Source organism: Sinocyclocheilus grahami, unplaced genomic scaffold (assembly GCF_001515645.1).
Source record: "Sinocyclocheilus grahami isolate Dianchi unplaced genomic scaffold, SAMN03320097.WGS_v1.1 scaffold8.1, whole genome shotgun sequence".
NCBI lineage: Eukaryota > Metazoa > Chordata > Actinopteri > Cypriniformes > Cyprinidae > Sinocyclocheilus > Sinocyclocheilus grahami.
In genome coordinates, this window is record NW_015505187.1 from 2,510,744 (window position 1) to 2,538,335 (window position 27,592).

General features: G+C 37.6%; 2 protein-coding genes across 2 annotated transcripts in view; both read right to left on the reverse strand.

Annotated features, from left to right (window-relative positions):
* LOC107591101 (voltage-dependent calcium channel subunit alpha-2/delta-4-like) overlaps positions 1-9,940 on the reverse strand; it is a 46,512-nt gene extending 36,572 nt beyond the window's left edge. Inside the window, 15 exon segments of the mRNA XM_016280135.1 lie at positions 1,407-1,484; positions 3,112-3,129; positions 3,333-3,466; positions 4,256-4,334; positions 4,423-4,536; positions 4,618-4,707; positions 4,792-4,866; positions 4,988-5,138; positions 6,158-6,218; positions 6,583-6,714; positions 6,790-6,952; positions 7,036-7,095; positions 7,206-7,322; positions 8,351-8,432; positions 9,452-9,940. Coding sequence (XP_016135621.1) covers positions 1,407-1,484; positions 3,112-3,129; positions 3,333-3,466; positions 4,256-4,334; positions 4,423-4,536; positions 4,618-4,707; positions 4,792-4,866; positions 4,988-5,138; positions 6,158-6,218; positions 6,583-6,714; positions 6,790-6,952; positions 7,036-7,095; positions 7,206-7,322; positions 8,351-8,432; positions 9,452-9,543 — 1,446 coding nt within the window. The 5' untranslated portion in view covers positions 9,544-9,940.
* Positions 9,941-13,062: 3,122 nt separating this feature from the next.
* LOC107590561 (mRNA-decapping enzyme 1B-like) lies at positions 13,063-26,730 on the reverse strand. Its single transcript, XM_016279384.1, has 10 exons — positions 26,452-26,730; positions 24,653-24,811; positions 24,458-24,498; positions 24,070-24,197; positions 18,113-18,179; positions 17,282-17,405; positions 17,033-17,155; positions 16,316-16,945; positions 15,378-15,539; positions 13,063-13,848 (listed from the first exon to the last, which is right to left on the reverse strand). The coding sequence occupies exons 2-10, from the start codon at positions 24,794-24,796 to the stop codon at positions 13,768-13,770; spliced, it is 1,500 nt and encodes a 499-aa protein (XP_016134870.1). The 5' UTR covers positions 24,797-24,811; positions 26,452-26,730; the 3' UTR covers positions 13,063-13,767.
* Between the last annotated feature and the right edge of the window lie 862 nt (positions 26,731-27,592).

Below are 27,592 nucleotides of genomic sequence, written 5' to 3' on the forward strand. Positions count from 1 at the left end.
AGACAAGAAAGAGCTCATTTAGAAATATGAACAATAAGAAATCTCGAAATTTTAATTTGACCACCACAATCTCAAAAACTTGAAATATATTTTTGAGTTTATTTTAAAAGAAACTATTCAAATTGAACTGTTTTTAAAGTTTTACATGTGTAAATGATAAAAAAAACCGGAAAATATTTAAATATTAATAACACTTGTCAAGGACATTTGTGACCCTGGACCACAAAACCAGTCATAGCACGGGTATATTTGTTGCAATAGCCAAGGATACGTTGCATGGGTCAAAATGATCGATGTTTCTTTTCTTTTATGATTTATTCTTTTAAAAATCATTAGGATATTAAGTAAAGATCGTGCCATGAAGATATTTTGTAAATGTCCTATTCTAAATATATCAAACCTTAATTTTTGATTAATAATATGCATTGGACTTCATTTGGACAACTTTAAAGGCGATTTTCTCAACAACAAAAAATGTTGCACCCTCAAAAAGATTTTCAAATAGTTGTATCTCGGCCAAATATTGTACTGTCCTAACAAACCATACAGTACATCAACGGAAAACATATTTATTCAGCTTTCAGATGGTATAAAAATCTTAGTTTGACACTTATGACTGGTTTTGTGGTTCAAGATCACATATCAGCTATTGATTAGTTCTGGCTGGTTATATAAGCGTGTTGCCGCGCGAGTCAGTCGCGAGAAAGCTGTTACTGAGGAAACGCCGCGTTAGCGTGTTGTTATTTACAAGCCTTTACATCACACTTTTTAGGTACAAAAGTCAGCTTATACTTTAATATTGTAGCGGTATATATATGTCAAACATGTTAAGAGTGTTGTATATTATATGTTTAATATTTTCGTTGGATTATATCATATGAGAGTTTACGTTTTATAAGGGATGAGTTTAAAACGGATGTGACGAGCTTCCAGTAGTGTACACTGTACATGATCCAAGATCCCAATATCACGAACTCCCAATGTAGTTTAACTGGAAGAACGCCACATTAACATGTAAAAACTTAAGCTGTGAGCATTTTAAGTCATCCCGGTGATTCGCTTCGCTAAAACTGAGTCGTTCAGTTCCCTTTCTGCAATTTACAGCGGTACGCCAGGAAGTTGTGTTTTTCAGTGTTATGAGAGATTTTTTTTTAATCATTCAGTTAGCCGTTTAAGTCATTTTATCATGACAACTATAATGTCCTTATGTAATATATAATTTTAATTATGTATTTCATTTTTACACGTTACTAATTCTTCTGCCCTCCTTGTTGAATGAGACTGAATTACATGATACAACTGTATGAAAGAGATTATGTGTGTGTGTGGAGCCACACTTTTCTCTAATGGTATATTAGGCAGGTTGGGAGAGCTGAAGATTTTAAGTTTGTTTTTTGGCAACTCGCCGTTTCTTCTTTCTTGCTGAACACAGGCATGGCCACAGAGGTCATCAACAGCAAACTCTCAGCCTGTGTGTTAAAAAGCTGAAAGACGAGAGAGAGAGAGAGAGGAAGAGAGAGACGACATAGACTGAATTAATGGTAAATCCCAGCCAGGCCTGTGAAGTGGACAGCAAGCTGAACAAGTCCATAAAACACATCCATTAAGAGCAGGTGCTTCTCTGGTAGGTGGAATCAATTTCTTATTGTTCTACCAAATGGCAAAATACAGTAACTACACCAACACTGAAACTGAGAAAATGGCTTCAGAGTTTCTTATTGAATTAATAGCAATTTTCTGAGTGTGTGGAGCCAAACAGTGGAGTCAAACCCATCTGTCACAAGACAGATCATAGTCTAAGAGACCTGATTTTCAAGTAGTGTAGTTACTGTCTCTTGCCTTTTGTAGGGCAGTGTAGTCATCTTCAAAATTTACACCCACAGAATTCCAAAGATCTCCAGATTTCCACAGAATTCAAATCTTCAAAAAAAAGTCAAAATCTTACGAATTCAAATTTGCCCTCTCAGCTCCATGTAACACATTTAAATCCCATAATCAATGAAAATATGTGTAGCACTTTTGTGAAAATAATTTAGTCTAAAACCTGCATATCACATTAAATGTAAGACTTGTTAATCACCTAGAATACACTGTCTTTAGCAAAAAATAAAGAAATAAATTAATTAAAGGGGTCATATGATGCGATTTCAAATTTTCCTTTCTCTTTGGAGTGTTACAAGCTCTTGGTGCATAAAGAAGATCTGTAAAATTGCAAAGACTAAAGTCTCAAATCCAAAGAGATATTCTTTATAAAAGTTAAGAGTCAACCATGCCTACCTAAAACGGCTCATTCTAACACGCCCCCACACGTCTACCTCACTATGTGGGAAGATTTGCATAACGCCGCCCAAATGTTCACGCAAAGAAAGAAGGCGTAACTTTTATCCTCGCTGTAGTACTGTTGTTGCCGCCACCGCCATGTCGTGAAGGCACTGTGTGATTCGTTGTGAAAGCGAAAAAAATGCGTAAAAAGACAGTATAAGTCATTATAATCCATAATTATGTCCCCACTGGATGCAACGAATGCCTCGTTTATAATGGGGTTTCATGTTTTTGAATCATCGTTCCGGCCTGACAGGGTATCATCACAGTATGGTGAGGAGCGTAACATTTCCGTCATGCTTAAGGTATTCGGCCAATCACAACACACTGGATAGCTGGCCAATCAGAGCACACCTCGCTTTTTCAGACCGATGATTTCAGAAAGGCGGGGCATAGAGGAGAAACAATAATGTACAGTATGTGGAAAATAATGTGTTTTTTGAACCTTAAACCGCATAAACACATTTCATTACACCAAATACACAAAATAATGTTCTTTTTAGCAGCATCATATGACCCTTTTAAAAAATGCATTCCTAAAGGATTCACTAAACAACATGTTACATCTAGACCTGTAAATGGAATTTGTGAGAATTCGTTTTGTTTTTGACTGAAAATCTACTAGACATTCGATTAAATTAAAACCTTCACAGGCATCAGAACTTCTTATTACGACTAAATTGTATCTAACAAGGAACGTTTAGGAACTAAATGACAAGAAAACGTGAACTACTGCATTAAGGCATACAGGATCATTTTTGATCTACTGCGCAGAACGAAAGAGTTTACCTCTGCTGTATTGGGTAGCTGGAATGGGATGACAGACATAATGAAGTAACAGACATAATGAGATCACTCTCAGGAAAGAAATCAAGAAGATGAGAGGTTCAAAATTAATGAAGGCAAAATGATCAATATGCAGTTTTGGGACAGTATGAAACATCACCTTTTGTGTACAGTACTAACATGTTCAAAAGGAAAGATTGAAGGAGAAAAGGTAAGCAGCTCACCACACTGTCCATGTAAGCCTCTGTCCAAATGATGTCATGATCATGGTTGATGACCATTGGCCTGCTCAACACATGAAGATATTCCATCACATTCTCCTGTACATCCGCCAGAGTAGAGATATGAGTGTAGTAACCTAATTACAAGTACACAAAAACAGCAGTAATGAGAAAATGTAATTGATTGATGTATCTGTTACCAGTAGAGGGCATAGCTGTCACAAAATGTAATTATAATTCTGTTAGAACAGATTGTGGAAAGGGAAATATCAAGATTTAGTTACATTGTCATTTCCAGGCTTGAAGAAGGCAGGGAAATTAATCAAATCTAAAAAGTCATGGAAATTTCTATTGTCAATATAATTTTGCACAGGTCTGTCAAACCGCCTTTAGTAATCAGCATTGTTATTGTTAACTAAAACTAAATTAAAAAAGAAAGGTAATTGAAATAAAGTAAAATAGAGGCTATATTAAACTTTAATAAAAATAATTAAACTTTTAATAAACTGAACTTAAAAATTTGAAATGTTGCCTTGGAAACAGAAATGAGGTACTAAAAATTTGGGAAAAGGAATTAATTAACACAATATAGAAATATAGTGACCTATACCCACCACCACCCACCCAAAAAAAAAAAATGAAAATGACAAAAGCAAATAAGAAAACTTGTAAAATCAAAACGAAAACTGAAAAAAAAAAAAATATATATATATATATATATATATTTTTTTTTTTTTTCGTTCATCCCTAAAAATGAATGGAAAATGAAACTATGGTGCTTAGAAAAGGCTGTGTAGGAAACACTGGAAATAAAGTCATGCATCATAAATACTGTACAAAGTGTGCACATTTTCTGTACAGATAATAGACCTCACTAGCTCAGGTAGTCTCCCACAATGCTCAGGTTTAATTAAGGTAGATCTCACCTTTATTGTTGCAAGCAATCCATTTGACATTGTCAGCAAATGTTAACTCTCGTCCAATCAGATATGTGAACACACGCACCTGTTTGAGAGCGTATTGTGTTATCATTGTGTTATATGCACACAGGTAAAGCGAGTATCCATAGTGTGTGTTTGTGTGCGTTTGGTACCTTGCGTTCTGGCCAGTTGAACTCTTCAAACACCTGCTGGAAATCTTCCATGGCTCCATCAGTGATCAACATGATTGCCTGGTTACATAAACTCCCCCTGCCTTCTGCTGCTGCCTACACACACACACACACAAACTTTTGATATATCAACATTTCCATATGGATATACATTCCTTCACTCAAACACTAACACACCTCGTTGAGAATCTTGAAGGACTCTTTTATGGCTTTCTTCACCTTTCCTTCACCTTTCACTTGCAACTCCTCCACCAAAAGTTTGAAGTGCTAGAAATAAATAGGATGGCGAAAATATTAAAATCTCATATGGCAGCTGAATTCCCTACTCTGTGCAAGTGAAGAAAATGTTACCTCACGGTTATCCAGGTCGGCCTGTACTAGTGTGCCTTTAAAACAGGGCTCTACATACCGGACGTAATCACTGTACTAGAAAGACAGAAAATATTAGGTGTTATTTAAGATAATAACCCAGATTTACATAGAGGAACTTGCCACTTGATCTGATCATGTCTGGTTAGGACACAGTGTAGAGGATTTCTGTTCTTACCGCAATGACGTTGACAAAGTCATTTTCGCCAAGTGTGTCTAGAATGGTGTTGATGGTGTGTTTAGCAATGGTGAGCCTCAAACCCTTCATACTACCGCTAATGTCCACAGCAATGATAATATCTTTGGGAGACGTGGCAGCCTGGATGTACCTGAGAAGGAGAAAAAAAATGATGGAAATCTTTTTTAAGGGCTTTTTGAAATGCTTACAAGATCAGATCAGTTTTGTTAACTGCAACCATTAAAAATAGTTTAATTTTAGTAAAATAAATCTGAATTAAAAGATAAATATTAGATGAAAAACCTAAGCTGGCAATAAAGAAAATGAAAATAAATAAATGAAAAAATAAATGAAAGCTAAATAGAGGTATTTGAATAAAATAACAAAATTACCAAAACTAAAATTAAAATAAAAACTCTAAACATAAAAATAAAAGCTAATTCAAAATATGAATGAATGCTAAAATAGTATATAAATAATACTAGCTCACATGGCCATTGACAAACACGCGAGACCTTTCACAGTAATAATTCCTCAACCGGATAACAGCGTGTGAAATCTCATCTACGTAATGTTCTGAGAGAAGGAAGTAATGAGATCACAATAAGAAGGTGACAGAGAGACTAAAACAGCAGTAGCCTGGTATACACATTTTTAATGAGCTTACTTGTGTTTATTTATGTAATTTAATAATGTAACAGAACTACTCAAATTTCATAAGCGCACCACAGTGATCACTCTAGCTGTTCAGATATAGGAACGTAACACAAGACAAAAGGTTTGTACTCCGCGTTCGTTACTGCTAAAGAGATTGCGTGCATTAGCTGTAATAACATTAGTCCTGGCAGAAGGTGTTTGAGGAAACTGGGCAGATGCAATTGTCAGTCACGGAAAGGAATCCAGATTAAAATCTTTCACTGAGATCAGTCCTTCTGCTCCTTGACCCTGGACTGCAGCCAAGTCACTAATCTTGATGTCTCCTTGAGTTCTCGATAGTTAATAGAGGTGAAAGACTTCTATCACAATCAGTAATCCAACGTTTGTCGCTGTTTTGAACTTATACTACCATGACCGTCACATTTTTTAAATGCTGTGTCAGATTAATTATTATTTTTATTAATATTTAATAATTATATATATATTTTTGGATAGAAAGATTCTAAGACTCACCAGTTGCGATTCCTGGCATCGAAAGTGACAACTCCATTTTCATCAGGTGTCCACTTGATACCTTAAAGAGTGTATAAATGAATATGATTACAGTCTCCTCTCCATGAGAGAGGGAAGGATTTCTGTGTTCATATGTGTGTAAGATCTGGAAAGCCTGAGTTTATTGGTTTTGTTACTGTGTCAATAGTGTGATGACATGATGATGAATGAGAGAGGCAGAGAGAAGAGCCTGAGTCACTGTCACCATTAATCACACCAGTAATTCTATGTCAATCAGACTCGCTGTCCTGTGTCTGAATGAGCAGAAATGCATGTTCAAACACTGTCATTTTTGTCTTATATGTTAGTAAGAATAATCACTGTGCTTTCATGCCGTAATCTGCAATGGTGCATTTAAAGGAGCGAGGCTGTTGTGTGATGATTACCAGGGTAAAGTCTGAAAAATCCTGTTGAACTGCCGAAGTACTGCCAGGTTAGAGTCGGGTCTTTCACAAAGTTACTAGTAAATATGTCATTCAGCGCTTCTGACATAAACACCCCGTTCAGAATATCAGGATCTGAGAAACAGAGAAAGATTTGCTTGATCTTTTTCTAATTAGGGATGAAAATACAGTTTCATTTCTGCGTCTCACCTTTGTTATAGACATTGGTGGGCACTTGTATGACGCTTTGCTGGGTACTGACAGGCAGTTTGTTGAAGTGTTCATTCTCCTCCAGAGGAAATTCTCCCCCCAGAGCCACATAGCTCCCATCCTCATTCAATGTGTTAATCATCATGGAATTGTAGTAGTCAAACTGCAGAAGAACAAGCACATTTGAATATAGATTGAGAGATGAATAGAAGATTGAGGGGGTGGAAGAATGGATAGAGAGCTCACCTCTAATGTTGCATTATGTTCATGATAAAAATCTGCATCCTCTACTGTCTCTGCCATTCTCTATATAAAACCCACACAAAAAAGAATTCCATAACAAATAATTATTTTGATAGTATGAATTTTATCATTTTATTACTAGAGCATCATGACAAAATACTGATATCTCTGACCTTGACTGATTTCATCTTTCTGCCCAGCATGTTCTCCATTTCTTCAGCAAATTCCTTCACCATCTTTAAACCATCCACTTCCCGCATCTTGACTATGGGCTCCACATCTTTATATTTCTACACACAGACACATATACTGTACATTTAATTAAATAAAAGGACAACATGCCATAGTCTTTTTTAGTTTTATTATAATTATTATAGACTAGAGGGTTAGCCTATAATAATTACTCCTAAAAACAGACAAAGCTTGGCAGATTTAAATAATAATAATATACATTTTATTTTATAAAGCACCTTTCTACGAACTCAAGGTCACTTTACAACAGGCAATAACAAAAAAGAAAAAAAGCATGAATCTGTAACTACTGAGGAACTGTGATAAGCATCACAGCAATTCACAAACATTCCATTTGTGTAATTCTAAATGAAGGACAAAAGCTTTATATGTGCTGTTGAAGTCAGTATTCAGAAAATAACAAACAGCAAATCACTCTGATAGCCGCAAAAGCAAAGGCCGAGTTCTAGATCATTGTTCAGTATCAAAGGCCAATGACAGCAGAATCTCGATCTGTGTCCAAAGCAATGAGTCCTGCTCTTTGCCCGTAGGCCAGGAGGAAACAGGAGGTCAGACAGGGATAATCCACCTCCACACAACACTGTAAGAGTTCCAGGCTTTATTCTGAGCTTAGATTAGAGACACAAAAACAAAAGGGGGAAAAAAGAGAGAAAAGAATAGAGGGAGGAGGAGATGCAGCAGTCTTGGAAGGTTAATCCTCTTCCTGCCTCACTGTTCAGGCACATCCTGCTGTTGTGCTGCACTAATAAAGGCCCTTAAGGTAAAGCACGCCCACATATTCAGGTCAGATATAAACTGGTCGTTGTATGACTCTCTGGTAGGCAGATGGGCTGCTTGTAGGCTGTGGTTAACCGTATAAAGTAATGTTAATTAGAATGTTGTGAAATTCAAACAGATTCCAGATAACTGGACACAGCTGCATCTGACATTTACCAGCAGTTAGACACATTGCTAACGTAGTGATTTACAGATAAAGCTGCAGATTATCAGACAATATCAGAAATATCCCTGATTGCTTTGTTCGGATTGAATTGAGGGGGTAAAGTCCGATTTTCAATAGACAAACCTTCTGTAAGAGTTGAGCGCCTGAGTATCTGTTTGACAAGGCCAAAAGCTGTTTTCCAAAGGCATCGGCCCACTGTTGAACCCTGTTCAGAACACAAACAAAAAGCATTAGCATTACATCTTCCTTACATTTTATTTAAGCAATATCATAGCCCGGTAGACAACAGAATGTGAGCATGAGATTACTTTTAAGATAGATCTATAAACAAGAAGTTCATATCAAAAAACTAATATTTCAGGAAATGAAATGTTTGGGGGAGAGACATTTTCATTCTAGAGAAAATTTGGAATAAATGAAATTTTAAAATATAGTAAATTAGACTTATTTAAACCATATTTAAACTGTTATTTTAATTGTAATAATATTTGACTGTTACAATTTTACCAGATTTTGATAAAAAAAAAATGCAGCCTTGATGAGCAAAACAAACATCTTTCAAAAACAATAAATTGTATCTATATGTTAGCAGATATGGACTAAAAACACAATTAAAAATAAACAAACATATAAATTCCATAGGGTCAGTTATGCCAGGGAGATTCTTGATATCAGCAGCAGTATGCAGTTTCTTTTAAGATCAGTGGTGGCTCTCAAAGTGGAGGATTTCAGGCTGCCGTCATTAATTAATGATGAGGGAAACCGTTGTTAACGAAAACACAGGGTCACTATTTTCTGACCGCTAAAGATTTTAAGCTTATTAAGACTTCCGTAGTTTGACTTTCAGGAACTACATTAGCTCTCAGAGAGACCAAAAAGTCTGTTCAAACAGGCTGTGTGTGTGGATTTTGAGTGAATGTTGCCAGTGGAGGTTAAGCTTTGGCTTACAGTCTTTTGGCTTTATACAAGGGGTGACAGGAGGTGTGCAGGTCATGACCTGCAAGCATTAAGATGAGATTTGGAGAAATACTGTAGTTCTGCGCAAGGAATCAAAGGAGTGCTATTAGTAGTTAATCTATAAATGGCTGAGGGTAGAGTGCAAGTGTGAAATATTTATGTTGAACTTAGCAATAAAGGTCTCTCTTACATCGTGCAGATTTTGTATTCATGGGGTTGCTGGCATGTTGAGACAGCTAAGCTCATGCAGAGATGAACTGAACTCACGTTTCAGGTGATATCCTCATCTGAGCTTGTGTTTGGATGGTCCAACTTGAAAACAGCACCCAGAGCAGTGTGATGCTCCTCATCCTACCCATCAACCCCTGCCACGTGCATAAAACAGCAGCGTGTACGATCTCCAGCTCCTGAAAACAGACCTTGTGCGGTAATCCCTGTCTGGTCTTGATATCAAATTGAGCCCAAAAGACACTCCGGAAGCTTCAAAAGTATGTTTTTGGGTGGCACAGAAAACCTCCCAGAATGTTCTTCTGAAATAATGACATCTGGCTCTCTTCTCCCCATTCCTGATCATCCCCACTTGATGCTTGCATCTCATCCTTTCATCATTCTCTTCATCATGCTCTTTCTTCCTCAGAGTTGATATGAACCCTCTAAGAGTCCTGACTGAAGACTGACTGGCCAGCTGGCAACTTTTGCAGTTCCACCTGTCTTTCGGATTGTCTCACCCTCATCTTATGTTCAACGCAGCTGGGAGGAAGTGAAACAGAAGCAGATACGCTCACACACTCAGTTTGCCCTCCCCACTATGATAATCCACATGGATTACACTTCACTCCCACAGTGGGGAAGAGAGACAGAGAGCGAGAGACGTAGAAGATGTAGGGTGGGTGAGGGGCAGATGTATTGGAATAGAGAGATAAAGTGAAAGAGAAAAGGGTGAGTGAGAGGAGGGCTTCTGTCATAGTGTTTCTGGAGACAGTCTGTCCGGTCAGAAAGAAGGAAACTAAACCTTGCAACTTTCTCAAACACAGAGTTTATTTGGACACGTGTCCAAATATGAATGTCATTGCACAAGTGGAATCTGTGCACAAATGATATTTACTCATCTTAAATGTCATTTAAACAACTGATCCCAGACTGATTTTTAGACGATGTACACTACCAAAACGTTGTGGGCAGGTTTTTTGTTTATTTATTTATTAGTAAAACACGAATATTTTAAAATTATTACAATTTAAAATAACTGTTTTATATTTGAATATATTTAAAAATTTAATTTAATTTATTCCAGTGATGGCAAAGTTGATTTTCAGCAGTCAATACTCTAGTCTATACTGATTTATCAATGTTAAAACAGTTGTGCTGCTTGATAATTTTATGGAAACTTATTTGATTATTTTTTTCAGCATTCTTTGATGAATAGATTTAAATCAGTTTTTGAAAAATAAATCTTTTGAAATATTATAAATCTTTACTGTCATTTTTGAACAGTCTAATGCATCCTTGCTAAATAAAGCATTTTGTTAAAAAAATTAAGTGTATGCACAAGCCAAGCGTTCACACAAGTGTGGTTCATCACATTAATCATGAAATTACACTAATGCTTGACATCTACTGTAGAAAGTGTCCAAATCTTTTTGTCTCCATTTAATACCATATCTTTTGTTTGACCATTTTAAACTATCTTCTTTTTGTGAAATAAAATGGGCTTTTACTCATTTTCTTCAAAACTAAATCATCTATGCTTTAGTAAAATCTTATTTGACTGTAATATTAGCAGTATGATTTTAATTAATAACATCACTGAACTACATCATCCTGCTTTATTTTAAGCACTATTAAAACAGTCTACATTATTTTTCCCTAAAACACATACACGCTAGATTGTGAGTGTCAGTGTCCAGATGTCATGCTCTAGATTTTCCCACTGACCCAGTTAGTGTAAATAACAGCTTCCATCCTCCAGACAGATACACACCTGCACTGAGTGTGTGCTTGTGCTTGCAGATGTGAGCTGAGGATTTTAGTCTTGTGACAATGAAGGCTGACAGTGACTGCAGGAGAGGATGATTTTAAGCTTATTGCAGAATATTTCTTTTGAGAATGTTTTTTAAGAATTGAATTGAAATTTATATAATTATGAATATAAATGAATACTTTTTTCAACAAGGATGCTTTAAAATGATCAAAAGTGTCAATAAAGACAATTGCAATGTCACAAAAGATTTCTATAAAATATTTGAACTTTTTAATTGATCAAAGAATCAGTTTTTACAAAAATATTAAGCAGCAACTCTTTTAAAATACGCTAAAAAATAAATTTTAAATTGTAATAATACTTCACAATATTATTACATATTTATATTAAAAGCCTGCATATAGAAGAAAACCTGCTATTTTCAGCATATTTATTTATAAATACTTACACTGTGTCTTAACCAGGCATCTGGCTTGGACTCTTGTGAATTATTTTTGATTGTTTTGTTTGTGTATTAGTGTTATTAAGTCTTGGCGTAGAACTCCATTATCTAAATGTCACAAAACTAAACTCTGCTGATGCCCAACATAAATGCTGCAATAAAATCGATCTGTAATTACAAAAATACTTGACAAGAAACACACATGCATGTGATCCTCCCTTGTTTTCTGTATTCAAACTGTTGGGTTATAATGTGACACTGTGTGAGTGGAATAAAGCATGGAAATCAGCTGAACCCAGCACACCCACTCAAGCAGGAAGGGTACGCTTAGCATATTTCACACACACTGTAACTGTAGCACGTGCACTCCTGGCAACACTCCGGCTGCTGCCATGCTTATTTAGATTAAAGCTCTTATTTGAGATTATGAGTTCATCAGCACTAATGCTTATGATAGCTGCTTGCTCATAAATCCACACAATCAGTTATTAACTGGAGATACTGTACGCCTGCAGGATCTCTCATTAACAGGGTCCCCACAGCATTTGACCAATCAAATACAATGATTTTTGCAGTCGTTGGTAATTACTGGATAATGATTTTCATTTGTATGTCAGGTAACAACTCTTGGAATGAAAGATATTTAAACAATTATACTTATAAGTGTACAAATGTTGACAATAAAGCAAAACAAAACTGAGATTTAATGGAAAACTGTACAAGACAGTATATTATAAGCAAGTATCATTAGCTAGTTGATATGTATAAGCTGTCCAAAACTAGAAAGATTTACACTCTCTATTGAAACTACTATAGATTTTATTGGTTTCTAACCTAACTAGAAGTCCAATGTGCTCTTATGGTTAGACAAACCTGTCAGCATGCGGGTTACACTACCGTTAAAAAGTTTGAGGTTGGCAAGATTTTTTTTTTCAATTTTAAATCAAGTCTCTTGCATATGCATTAATTTGTAGTATTTGCATTAATTTAAACAACTACAGTAAAAACAATTTTGTCAGATAATATTACGGTTTAAAGTTATGCTGCTTAATATTTTTTGTGGAGACTTTTTTTTTCCAGGACCATTTGATGAATAGAAAGTTCAAAACTTTAAAACATTTTTAAATGTCATTATTGTTGTTTTTGATCAATTTAATGCAATCTTTGATTAATAAAAGTAGTAGTTTCTTTAAAAAAAATTAACTAAAATAAAGTAATTCCTGACCCCAAACTTTTGAAAGGTATTCTGAAACCTAACAGATCCATGTGTAGCATGTTTAATTTTGATAATTCATACATTAGTATTATCAACTAGAAAACCAGAACATACTCTGTATGGGGTGTTGGGGTATTATTTTAATAAGAAAAACAAATGGAAGAAAATTAAATTGTCAGCTTGTTTTCAGTTTGACAAGCTACTTGGGAAATACTGATGGCATTGTCTTTTTTTTCCTTAAAAAAAAAAAACTAACAAAAAAAAAACGGAACCGAAAAATATTCCATCATGTTGATATAAGAACAGAACCATAGAAAAATAGATTATATATAGTATATGTACACTTTTGTTTGCATATTTAAACAATACATTTTAATTTTAAAGTGTGACTAAAATGAATAAACAATTTCTGCTGGCTTGTAAAGGGATGAGGGCAGATTCTGCCTGTGTCAGCTGAGATATGAAGATGCTAGAAATCAAGACAAGACATGTTTGCCTTATCTTGTAGTTTATCATGTTATTTCTATTATATTTGAGGCTAGGGTCCTGTTTTTTCTATCTTTCTTTTGTGGGTCTGTTTCAATATGCAAGGATAAAAATCCCTTCACAAAAAGAAGAATGTCTTTCCACTCAGATTTTAACACACAGCACATTTCTTGCCCTGTTGTCTAAAAGATAAACGTAAAATCCATAAAATTCTTCTTTCAGAAAATTCCAAAATAAATGTGTACAAGTGGCAAATTCAAAGCTGATATGACATTCAGATCATTCAATTTACTGTATGAAGATCATACAATTAGCAATCAAACTGGTTTTCCTGTTGTGAATCTGGTGCGGAGGTGCTCAACTTCTTGGATGCTACATTCAGAATAGTAAGGTAGTCCTGAGATGGGATGCCAATATGGGCTCAGAGCATAACAGCTGCATGTACGTGTGCACATGCTTCAGAAAGGTTTTGAGCTGGAGTCTGTAGCGAGACGGGAGACATATGCTTCATAGATGGTGTCCAGGAATGAGGCATCATTCTGAATCACAGAAAGAGAGAAACAACCCATTAGAGGTACACAGTCAAACAGACTGTATACACTACCATTCAAAGCTTGTGGTCAATGTATTTTTTAAAGAAATTAATATTTTTCATCAATAATCCAATCAAGACATTTATAATGTTACAAAAGATTTTCTATTTCAAAGAAAAACTTTTGATCTTTCTATTCATCACAGAATCCTGAAAAAACAAAGAATCAGTTTCCACAACTGTTTTTAACATTGATAATAAGAGATGTTTTCTTTAGCACCAAATCAGATTTCTGAAGGCTCATGTGAGACTGAAGACTGGAGTAATAATTCTGCTTTGCCGTTACTGGAACACATTACATTTTAAAGGGGTCATATGATGTTGCTAAAAAGAACATTATTTTGTGCATTTGGTGTAATGAAATGTGTTTATGCGGTTTAAGGTAAAAAAAACATTATTTTCCACATACTGTACATTATTGTTTCTCCTTTATGCCCCGCCTTTCTGAAACGCGTCGATTTTTACAAAGCTCATCGATCTGAAAAGCGAGGTGTGCTCTGATTGGCCAGCTATCCAGTGCATTGTGATTGGCCGAATACCTCAAGCGTGTGACGGAAATGTTACGCCCCTTACCATACTGTGATACCGTGTCCCGGCCGGAGCGACGAGACAAAAACATTAAAACCCATTATAAACGAGGCATTTGTTGCATCCAGTGGGGACATAATTACGGATTATAATGATTAAAAAAGTCCTCCATAAAATGCGCTGGACACATCTGAATATTTGGGTTGAACTGTTCTGGAACAGTGTTGTAAATACAACTTAACCACTGATTTCTAGTCGTGTCCTCTTTTGGAAGGCCAAAAAAAGTAGTTTCGCTTTCACAACGAAACACAGCATCACACGCGGCGGCGGCCTAGAGTGAGTGGAGGCTGGCGGCTAGAGTGAGGAACGGCCGGCGGGCTGAGTGAGAGGAGACCGGTGAGCTTGAGAACGGCACGGCCGGCGGATTCGGGTGTTAGAACGAGCTGTTTTAGGTAGGCGTGGTTGACTCTTAACTTTTATAAAGAATATCTCTTTGGATTTGAGACTTTAGTCTTTGCAACTTTACAGATCTTCTTTATGCACCAAGAGTTTGTAATACTTCAAAGAGAAAGGAAAAATTTAAATCGCATCACAAGACCCCTTTAAAACATTTTAAAATAGAAAACGGTTATTTAAAATTGCAATCATATTTTACAGTATTACTATTTCCACTATATTTTTTATTGAATAAATGCAGCCTTGGTGAGAATAAGATACTTTTTTCAAAACCCCAAGCTTTGAGTTTGAACAATAGTGTGTGTATATATAAAAAATTAAATTAAATTATGTGTTAAAACTATATTTCTTCTTGCCCGTTTTCTCTTTTGGTTGACAACCTAAAATGGTGTTTTATGCCAACAAAAATCCTGATGATCAAAATATTGGTGCATCTCTAAATTATATGATCAATATTGGAATAATACAGATGGACATGTGTTTGGTTCTGACCTTGATGAGGTGGAGCAGTGTGGCCTGTAGCTGAGTCTTGCTAAGTGCTCTGATTTCAACTGGTTCTGGTTCTGCTCTTGTGGTTTTAGTCTGGGTGAACATGCTGGGTGACAGAAGCAGGGTGGGGGCTACAGTCGCTGGGATACGCTGAGGTGAGCTCACCTGCACCCACAGATTAAATCACAGGTTATACATACAGCTGTAGGATGTCTTGCCACTTATCTGAGAGGAACAGTGTTGGGCAAGTTACTCTGAAAATGTAATCAAATTACTGATTACTGATTACTCCTTTTAAAAGTAATCACGTTACAGTTCTGATTACTTTATTTCAAAAGTAATTAGTAATTAGTTACTTTTTTCTCCATGAAATTTATGAAATCCCAGCAAGCATGCTTCCAATACATATTTGTTATTAAAGTATCAACATTCACAGAACACTGTTATTTTTAACTAAAGCAAGCGGCTGCTGCGTGCATGGTTTGGCATAGCAGAATGCCAGCAAAGAGCGCTGCATTTATAATCTCTAAAAGGCATTTCAGTTCATCGCAATCTCACAAATCTCTGTTATAACACAATAAATAGATGCATAATGAATCTTTCATAATGTCTACAATTCGTGTGTTATAATGAGAGGATTCGTGAGCATGCAAATTTCAGCACTGCATTGCCGCACATAGCACATATTTTGCGGGAGTACCGTGAATCCTTCTCCCTACATAACATTCTGTCAGCAATGTAAAGCGGCAGTAAGGTATAGAGACCTCGGCTTGTAACTATACTCTAATTACCATTTTAAAAATTATAACGCGTTAAATTATTCTGTAACTAAAAAAGTAATCAAATTACAGTAACTCGTTACTAAGTAATGCGTTACTGCCCAACACTGGAGAGGAACATAAAGGCAACCGATCAGAATAACTAAGAAAGATTTATTTTACCTGTGTAGAATTAGTTTTGCTGAGACTGGAGCTGCTGGTGGTCAGACTGGGCTGTAGAAGCTCCTGACGAGGGTGGAACTCTTGCTCCTGCTGCACCAATGTGAGCCTCTGCAGAAGCTCATGTGGCGACACCACGTTCCCTGCCACTCCAGCAGGGGGTGCTTTATTTGGGACATAGAGCAAGTGTTGAGTTGGGACCGGCCCTGAGGCTTTAGCCTTAGAGTGGATTTGGGGCCCCACCCCACTTTCTCCCTGATTTAACTGTAAGGAAGGCATCCCTGGAGTCCCTGCCACAGGAAGAGGGTTCATTAGCAGTTTTTGTATTGGGTCAGGCTGGTTCTGGACTGCCCCGTTTTCACACAGGCGGCTCTCTGGGGATTCAGACAGAGGCTGCAGCAGTGAACCAGACATGAGCTTGTGGATGGCTGGGCAGTGCTGCATGGGGGTGTTGGACACCACAGCGCCACCTGCCGGAGAAGGGTCATCATATGACAGTGAACGGGCCACCGCAGGCCGCGCTGGACCCACACTACTGACAGCTGAAGTGGGTTGTGGCGAGACAGAGTCTGGTTTTGACTGAGCACCGAACAAAGTGACAACCGAGAGGTGCTTTGTGTCCATCTCTATATTCTGAGAAAGAGTGAAAGTTTCTTTATATATTTAAATATTACATTTATGTTATGTCTGCTCTGTCACAAACATGCCGAGTATTCACACCTGCTGCGTTTGTCCCTGAATGTGTGTGTCCTGTGCTGGTTTGAGGGGAATGGGTTTGATCAGATGGGGGTTTCCATAGATGACACCACCACTGCCAATTTCTTTCGGCTCACTGAGTTTTCCCTAAAAAGAAAGGAAGTAGGAGAAATGCAAGTAGGAGAAATGCACTGTGCACTGGTGACATCTAGTGTATATAACGCACCTTAATACTTGTGCAAGACAAAAAGAAGACATTAAGACGCGTGTTACCTTGTCATAGTCATCTTGTGCTTTAGTGAGCATCTGCATTATATCTACACCCTGCTCTGCAGATCGTGGAGAGACAGAGCTAATTGCCATTTGCGGCTGTAACTGCTGTTCTTGCCCTGTCAAACTGACAAGCATAAAGAAAGAGTGAGTGTGTGTTTGTAAGAAAGTCAGAGCTAGGGTTGGAAAACTTCTCTTTTTTTTTTTTTCCTAAACAGAAACCAAAAGATTGTAGTGACATGTGGTTTCGTTAACTGCTTTTGATATCTGCCATATGGAACAAAGTAATAAAATACTGAAAAGTGATTCCTCTTCCTCAATAAGAAGAAAATAAAGACAAATTGTAAGCTTGATGTTGGAACTCGTTGTGACAAGATAGAAAGATTGGGTACTGCTAAATCAGGGGTGTCCAATCCTGTTCCTGGGGAGCCACCTTCCATCCTCCTGCCATAATTAAAGACACTTGAACCAGCTAATTGTATAACTAGGAACTTCTAGGCATGTGTGTTGTAGCTAACCTCTGCAGTTGCACCTGGGATTGGACATCTCTACACTAAGTCATACAAAAGGCAACATTTTACTATTGCATTGTTCTCACTGGTGACCAGTGTAGCCTGATTCGGGAATGAATCAATCTCAAATTTATTGTGTAATTTTGAATTATTAATCACATTTTAGAGAAAAACATTAAAATGTGTTAAATATGTTTTGACTCCTCATAGAAGTACTAGAAGAACCATCAAGGGAATTAAGGAACTGGAATCATTAAATTAAATTAGAATCAGAACCAGAATTAAAAGTAGTGTTAGTTGCAGATGGAGGAGAAAAACTCACTTCTTCATGAGCTCCGCTATACGCTGACAGTCTTCTTTATCGTAGAACCAGATGCCATAGATGGACACTGCCAAAAAACATATATACAGTACACATTAATATAAATCAAAGATTCAATCAAAACCAATGAAGGTCATAACACAGTAGTAGGGCTGGACGATTAAATCGAAAGAAATCGAAACCGAAATTCAGAACCCATAACTGACCTATTTTTCCCCATGTCTGTTATTTCGGTTTTTTAATCCTATTAATACTTTCCCCTTAAAAATATACTACCGCGTGTGTAGTCGGCTCTGTACGGACGTGTATTGCGCTTGCGTATTTTGCAGCGTCTCGCAGGTGAGTGGCGCGCTAAAAGAACTTAAAACTTTTACACACAATGCCGCTCATCAATGGGCGAATTCCAAACGGAAGTGAGCATCTCTATGCCCTACTCCCTTCGAAGGGCAAAGCCCTTGAAGTGTGTTCTTTGAAGGGTGTAGGGCATTACTGTCTCGTATAAGTGTTTGGAACGCCCTTGGCGAAGGGAATGACTGACCAAATGTTACCTTGACAACGCTGCGCGTGCGTGCAGCATTCAGCACTCCATCAGTTATAGCAAATAAATATTTCTTTTTTTTTTTTTTTTTTTTTTTTTTTTTCAAATATTGTCTAATTGTGTCTTATTTACTATGAAACTTTTTAAAACTAAACTTGCTTACACTACCGTCTTAAATAATATTTCTATAACTGACGAAAAATATTTTGTCTTGCATTAAAGTCCACATGAAATCAAAATGGACTATTTTCTTTACTAGTGCACATTGCTAGTCTTGATTTAAACAATTAATCCGTGATCCGTAATCTAAACATTTACTTCCGCTCTGGAATGGCATTCCTTCTCTGATGACGTCAGTTTGACGGCTTGGGCAGTATATGCTTAAACACACCCCTCCAACCGTTAGATTGCTATGAGTGAGAAACAGAGAGGAGGAGTGCAAAAATAAAATCATGCCCTCCATTCAATATTCTGTTTCAGCTGGAAATACGTCACTACACTGAAATAAAGTCTGCAGCAACTTCCGGTTCACGCAGACTTTAAAATAGACTAATTTAATTCACCTATTTTATTTACGTTTGTATGTGAAGTTGAAATCAAACCCAACTTAGTTTTAAAAAGCATCGCAAGATTTACTAACCGAAGATCACATGATCACAAACGGAATTACTTCCGTGAAGTGACCATCGCATGTTTCCTTCACTAACAGACTTCTGGAAGGGCCCTTCGTGAAAGGATTCAGTTGTTCGCTTTCATTTGGAACATCCCTACAAATGGCGTCCCCTTCCTGAAGTGCCCTTCAAGGGCGCGAAAAAGCCGTTTGGAATTCACCCAATGTCAGTTCCAAAACAGTGGACCAATCAGAAGACCCCGGAGGCAGGGCAAGAGTTGCAAACTTTTGTTTGCAGTAGCAGGTTGGCATGGGAACTTTTGTCTTTGACGGCAAGGAGTCGGCATTCTGTGCTGCGTTTAATTTTTTTTAAACCATTCCCGAGTGTTGCGTCTCATGGTTTTAGACACCAAAGACGTGTTCTGTGTGAATGGCCAGTAAGAACCTAGAGTAAATACTTGTGCATAGGCTATCGCATGACAGGACAGCAGATGGTGCTTTCTCTTAATCAGCAGGGTTCTATTTACATTAATACATTTGTTTACAGGAGATGCAAGTTATTATTTTCTACTTTTCATGATTTAAAATAATATTCATTTACAATAGATAGAAATAATTTTCTACTTTTTTCATGACCTTATTTAAAATGTATTTTGTTTGCAAGAGATGCTGGTTATTTACTTATTTTGTCATGGCAATATTCATTTATTTTGTTTGCAAGTTATTTTCTTTTCTTTTTCTTTTTAGGAAACTTTCTTTTTACAATAAAACTGAAATTACTTTTTTTATAAGACGTCTTCATTTCAAGAAATCTTTGATTTCAGCTGTTCGAAATATTCAGCATATAACCATAAATAGTTTGTTTACTTCAATTACTTTAAAATCACAAAAATAAGATATGCGCTCTTTCATTAGAAACCCCCCCCCCATCTTAGTTGATTATATTTACGGTACAAACCTTTAATGAACTATGAGGGCAAAAAAATTAAATAAATAAATGAAAAATAAAATAATCGTTTAATAATCGTAATCGAGGTAAAGTGTTCAATTAATCGAGGTTTAGATTTTAGGCCATATCGCCCAGCCCTATAAAGCCCCGTTCTTACTACAAGCGGCACGCAACGACAAAGCGACACGAGCTGGCGATTTCCGGCGACACGAGTGACAGCGGCCGTTGGCGACAGATGGGGCGTGTCCAGCGACATGACCAAGTTCAGACTCCTTCAACTTTATGCAAATGAAGAGCGGCTTTCGGGAGCGACATCCAATAGAAAAGAAAACAGAGCTCATGTGATCGTTCTCCTCTCAGCTCAGCAGTGACGGAAAGATGGAGGAGAGGCTGATCCTTGCCGTCATCATTCATTTATGTTTTTATTTACAGATTCAATTCAAAACTGATTCACTGTCAACGTGAGAACGCTCACTAGCGACCAAGCAGAGATTTCTTTCCCAAACTCCCAAGTGCCCAAGCAGAACTGGAGCCAACTGCTGTGCCAGGACACCAAAATGTCTTTAAAGACCAAGATGAAGTCTTCAGATGCTTGTAGCAACAGTCACTGGTCATTTTAAAGAGCAACCGTATTAGGAACAATTAGAGATTTCAGTGATAAGTTCAGACTGTGGTTCCTCATGAGCCCTCATGAACTAAACTTAGAGCCTGGTGCTGACAGCTGAATCAGGACCGGTTCCATTCACCTCCAGAAGTAGCAGAGAGATAACAAAACCAAGGGCGAGTAAACGAAAAGAGAGAGAGAGAGAGAGAGAGAGAAAGGGCTGGTGCTGTATCCACAACTGTTCATTCTCAGAGCAGAGAGCACCACGCGGGTCAGCGCCTAGGGAAAAAACCCAAACAAAATACTGCCTGGGAACCGAGAAACACAACTCTGAGAGAGTGAGAGAGAGCGAGCAGGGGGAGGAGAACAAGGATAGAGAGGGATGAGAGGACACTGCGAGCGCTCTTGAAGTTGAACTTAGCAAAACACAACAAAGAGAAAAGAAAAACAGAGACTCGAACCACACACCCTCGCTCGTGTCAGACAGAGTGCAGAAGCGTTCGCTGCATGTTTTACTGAATGGAGTGGAATCCATACGTGCAGTGAAGAGACGGTGAACTTCTGACCGACTTCAAACAGACCAAAGCTTCAATCTGCCGAGGATTCAAATCTCAGTAAGAGAAAAAAGATGCTGCGGGGGCTGTTCAGTCGGAGCAGGCTGAAGCACGAGCGACTGGAGGAGGAAGTAGAGGTGCGGTTCAAAGGGAAGCTGGTGTCGGAGAGAGAGCTGGGCTACATGTTCGTGCGGCCAGGAGGTAAGAGCTTTGTATACGCAAGAGTCCTGCTGAAAGTCTCCAGCTACACAGTCACAAATCACAATCACAACACTGCGTTTGTTGAAGAGAGGAGCTGACGGAATCCAGCACCCTCTGCACATGAGGAAGAACGATGTGTTTAACATGGACAGTGTAGGTCTTACTTCCCATTGTCTGAAACCTTATTAATAGTGTTTGTAAAGGCATTATTATTGCCCTTACTAAGTATTCAACTATTAACAAAGTAACTCTTGCACTTCACTATTTGTGCTACAGACATGAACAGTACCTCAAATTGTGTGGTCTATTGAGGAGTGCTGTACTATTAAGTCACCAGATTTAGTTTTCATCTGGTGGATAATATAACAGGAAAATATTCCTTAGATTGACATTGAACCAGGGACAGGGGCCATATCTAGAAACCAGAATAGAGTCCTGCAGGAATGAGTCCAAAACCTGGCAACGCACTTTCCAATATCAGTGGGTATTTTTAATGGGATTTGGTCAAATGCCTAAAATAAGGTCTCAAGACATTTTTGCATTGTATTCTATAGCAAGTACAGAAGTAATCCCCTACTTGTGATTTAAGCTTTTAAGTGTCCTGAAAATGAAGGCTGATTGGGACATTACACCGTATCGATATCAAAAACAGTCAATCTTATCTGCTTACTAGTCCACTTTTACAACTTTAATGTGATTATACTCAAACTATTCTACCTCAAACTCAAAGATTGAAAGAGCTGTCGGAAGCTTAATGTCGGTGACTTTGAAATCATGCCACCATGGTGTATTTAGATTTCAAAATTCATGAATGATGTGTTCATTTGTGAAGATTATCTTGATAATGTTCTTCTTCTACTTGATAAGAATCATAAGCATTTATTGCTCACAGAGTTTATTTGAGAGTCAAGGGAAGAATCCAATTGGCTTTTTTTAGGGAACCAGTGTGATGCTAAATTATTGGTTGGCCTACAAAAAGACATCATCCCTGATGAATTCTATATAATTGAGACTTATTGGTGGGCTCTTTTGAGTGTAAACTATGGTGGCCCAGTAGTCCACAACACAATGCATAGGACTAATTCCGTTGTGTTGTGCTAATTTCGTTGTGTTGCTAATTTCATTGTGTTGTACACTACTGGGTCACCGTAGTAACCAACTTCCCTAAAACACCCCAGAATGAGTAACAACACACTAACAACCATTTAGAACAGTTTTACAACCACAGAGCAGTTCTATGGCTACCACTCACAACATTCTACAATTGAGGCGGCGAGTTTGACTGGAAATAAAAATCCACTCTGTGGCACATAATTAAGTGAAATAGTTGGCCAGTAAACTCTCATTTACATTTGGAAGCACCCAGGATAGATTTTCCCATCAGTCAGTTAGCAATAGCACAGATTTTCACTGTCACTGCAATGCTCAAACCTCAGTTTTGGACTGGCTGAAACATCAAGATCTACAATGATTCATTCAATCAGCCTGAAGTACTTAAGGCTTTTCCGCATGCACTCTATTTGCAGGTCTCTTTATCATTAATTTCCTTGGAAGCCTGTGCATGCGTGCGTGTGAGAGAGGCTTGTTATCTAATCAGGATTGGCTGGTCGGGTCTGTGATGCTGGCAGGAAACTGGAAGAGAAACACACATACTTCTCTGCACCATATAAGGCACTGTGGCCTCTCACGCAGGCACGCCTGCCAGGGATCTCTGATCTCTCACTCTCTCTCTCTCTCTCTCTCTCTCACACACACGCGCACACACACACACACACACACACACCAGTCTGACAGCTTTCTCAATTCAGACACACTTTTACTGCTGTTAAGTTCTTCACTTTTTGGATGGATGCTCACCCGTACTGCCTGTGCTGTTTACACCTGGTATTAACATCTGTTTTAAGCAATCCGTTTGACACTGAATGCCAAATACACACCCAAATGGGGTCCAAAACATTTGACCAACATGCACCATCCATATCCAGCCCAATTTTTGTGTCTGTGCAGCCGTGTGCATGGACGTGCGAGTGATTTGAGCCATTCGAAAGAAAGATCCATGTGCATCTATTTGCACTCATGGTCAGTGAATTTTACTTTCAAAGGCTTGCTTGTTCAACTAAGCATGAGATGGAGATTTTAAATTTCCCCAAAAAAGGAGTAATACTAGATGAGTCCATCTCCCAAAATTCTCATGTAAGCATTCCTGTAGCTCAAGCACTAGAGCATGGCGCTAGCAAAACCTAGGCCATAGGTTCGATTCACAGGGAATGCATGAATTGGTCAAAATACAATTTTTTTTGAAGCATCTGCAAAATGTATAAATGTGCAATGTTCCTAACACAGATACTTTCATCTTGTCACATTATGTAAGGATTCGTTTATGAAAAACAACTTGAACAAACCAAATCTGCATACTTCTATCTATGTGCAATATTATACAGCTGTATGAGCTCTTTATTTTGATGCATTTGAGTTGTTTTTTCACAAATAGAGTGACTTACAGCGAGCGTTCCTGTACAGGAGAAATGGATGCTGCAGCTGGAAATCTAAGTCTTTAGTAATGGGTTCGGTCAGGTTGTCCATGCTCAAACGATTCAGGATGGTGAAGCCGTGCCTGGGGAAGGCAAGCCTGATGCACAGAAAACTGACATTAGAACTCACAACATGAGTGGGAAACTAAAGCTTATGAGTCTGATGGACCTAAACAACTGTGAGTAGGTGTTTTGCAGTGTTAGTGCAGTCAAGTGTACAGTGTTATATCAGAAGGCTGAGGAATATCATGTAAGTTTTTTTTTTTTTACTTTAGAACAGAGTTAGATCTCTAGGGTTCTGATTCAAAACATATGTGTGTGTTGCTTCACTGTTGAAAACATCAGAAAACATACAAACCTGTTATAGACAAACAGAGTTCCCTCCACATCTGTCTTTTCCTACAGAGCACAAATGCATTTGTATATTTATATTCAACTTAAAATAAAAATAAGCTAACATTAAAAAAAAAAAAAAAGTCAAAATACTTTTTAGAATAATCAATCATCTACCTATCCATTTACTGTTATTAATTTTGTTGATATCATGATTTACCCATTCATTAGTGGTGTTGTTGAAGGTGTAAAGTGCTACTTGGCTGGCCAGGTCTGCGATGCTGCTGATGTAGGGGTCGAGTCTCTTTAGGGCAGACAGACTCATGGATAAACAGCTCCCGCCGTCACCTGTGCTTGCAGTCATGACTCCAGTCCTCTTCTGTAAATAAAATATATGATCTTTAAATAAAACTATGCAGATGCCTGAGGTTACTGTTTACTAAAACATTCCGTTTTTGATCGAAAAGTGTTTAATTCCAACAACTGTAAGGCTGATCAGCAATTGTTTACATGCATCAGTATCATCATAGACTATTAGGGATATTTTAACTACTCCACAAAAATACTTTATCTGAAATAGATTTAAATGTATGAACTTCACTTTATACTGCACGTTTTATTGTTTTGTAAAATTTAAAATCTCCACTGGCCTAGTTGTGTCTCAATACTTTATTCTAGTGTAAATTAAAACATAAAACTTAGATATAAAGTTGAAAAAGTACAACAAACCTTCACCCCACAAAAAAAGTAAAACAAAGCTTCACACGACGCATACATGTGATGCTGCTGACACAAGAGCCAAACCCGGGTTGCATTGCTCCTTGTTTACAAGCAAGCAGAAGAATGCACACGCATGCGTCGTGGTGTTCTTGTGAATGCACGTTGAAGACTAACACGGAAGAGAAGAAATTGTTGAATAAAATCGTTATTTTTGTTTTCTTTGCACACAAAAAAGTATTCTTGTTGCTTCATAACATTACAGTTGAACTACTGATGTCACATGGACTATTTTAACGATGTCCTTACTACCTTTCTGGGCCTTGACTGTGTCAGTTGCTTTACTGGCTATGCAGGGTCAGAAAGCTCTCAGATTACATCAAAAATATCATAATTTGTATTCTGAAGATGAATGAAGGTCTTACGGGTTTGGAACGACATGAGGGTGAGTAATTAATGACAGAATTTTCATTTTTGGGTGAACCATCCTTTCAAAAACAATAATGCATGCACACATTTAAATATCTGATAAAGGTAGGCCCCTTTAAGTTTATTCAATACATTAGAGCTGTGATATTCATTTAATTGAAATATAAATAAAACAGGAATTTATGCTGATACCGGTAAATAAATGAAATACATTAGACTTGAATATGATTATACGGTGTATACATTCATAATACAATAAATAAGGCTTAAATAAGACAATAAAATAAACTATATATTCTAAAGCAAATGTGAGCACCCCGTGCCAAACTCACAGCCATGATGCTGTGTGCTTGACATAGTGTTCCTATGCAAGTTATTACTGCTCTGCCCATGCCCGCAATGGTGTATACATTCATAATACAATAAATAAGGCTTAAATAAGACAATAAAATAAACTATATTCTAAAGCAAATGTGAGCACCCCGTGCCAAACTCACAGCCATGATGCTGTGTGCTTGACATAGTGTTCCTATGCAAGTTATTACTGCTCTGCCCATGCCCGCAAGTCTGTATTTTATTATGTCCCCTAGATTTGGTTCGAGTCTCTCTTTCATTGCAAGTCGTAAAATCGATGGCTAGTAAAATAATAGCATCCTTCATGTCCGTAGCACAAACTCTGCGGGACGGTGTACAACAAGAAGTTTGGTAACGTTAATGCGGAATAGCGGTTTGTTCAAATCCCCAACCGTGTATGAACAATAGTAATACTGATGAATTGAATAATTCATGCCTCCACAAGTTTATAAATGAAACAACCGAGGCCTTTGTTAGCTGCTGCTGCCCTGTTATAGATCGGACAGCAGTGAAACTTACCTGCACTTAAAATACCGCACAAATCCTAAAATTCCTTTAAAACGAGATTCAACTCTGTAAAACAGGACTGAAACACTTTACTTCACGTTCCGGTCTCCGGGTATATGTTTTCAATGATCTACAAACTAGTGAAACATGAATATATCGCTTTATTTCGCTTATCTAACTCCTGATCGGCTACCGCTCTCGCCATGTTTGCGCTGACATCAAGACAGCACGAGCTGATCGCTGAGCTCGCGCGCACACAGGAAAAGTAATCGTGGAGCATGAATAATCGATGAGCCTGAAGCCCCGCCCCCTGCAGCTGCATGGCTTGAGCTCACCTGAGACCCACCAAAACCTTTAGTTTTTACATCTTGATTGATTGTAATAAAGTGAGCTGACGCCGCAGAGTTTGTGCTGCAGGGGAGCCCTTGAGGATTTGAAGTTCTCGCGTTCCTGCACTATTCATCCTCTGGTAGGCATTACGTTTTTGTAATTGTTTAGTTTGTTTGTGCGTTCCTTCTAAAACACACAGGCTACATTTCGCAGTCCACAGGACTTACTGTCCTACTGCAATTTTAAAAGTCAAACCTCCCTGTGTTACTGTAATTTAAAAGCGCACTTTGGATTTTTCCCCTCTTGTTATATTCCAGTAGAAATTAATAGCAAAACCACATAATCAAATATTTATATTATCTCTATTTATCCCCCTTTGGACTTATTAAAATAATCATATCTCACTTTAAAATTGTACTAGTAGCCGAATTCATTCCTTTGCACATGACAACTCATGCCAATACAACATTAGCATAACACAAAAATGTTTGCACCCTTAAAATAGGTTTCAACTAGGGATTTTACATGAAGGTTGCAACAGGAAAAACGTAGAAGCTGAATGCTATTGTGCCCTTGAGCAAGACACCAGGGTTGCTTTAGAGGGACTGTCGTATTATAACTAAACAGTCTTTTCCAAATGCACCTTCTAAAGCACGATTTACTCAACGACACTTTACTCATTTACCACTAGAGGGCATCACTATACAATTACTCGTGATCTGTCATCGTTCTCGGCAGGATTTCAGACCTATTCCAAGAGAGCACAGCAGCCCATGCAGTTTTTATGATGTTGTTCAAATTAATCTTTTTATGTACACATTTG

Coding starts and splice junctions, on each gene's coding strand:
- LOC107590561 (XM_016279384.1), bottom strand. CDS start 24,796: ATGACTGCAAGCACAGGTGACGGCGGGAGCTGTTTATCCATGAGTCTG. Junction 24,198..24,457: donor ACTCTGTTTGTCTATAACAG/GTTTGTATGTTT, acceptor TCTGTGCATCAG/GCTTGCCTTCCCCAGGCACG. Junction 16,946..17,032: donor TTCAGGGACAAACGCAGCAG/GTGTGAATACTC, acceptor ACTCTTTCTCAG/AATATAGAGATGGACACAAA.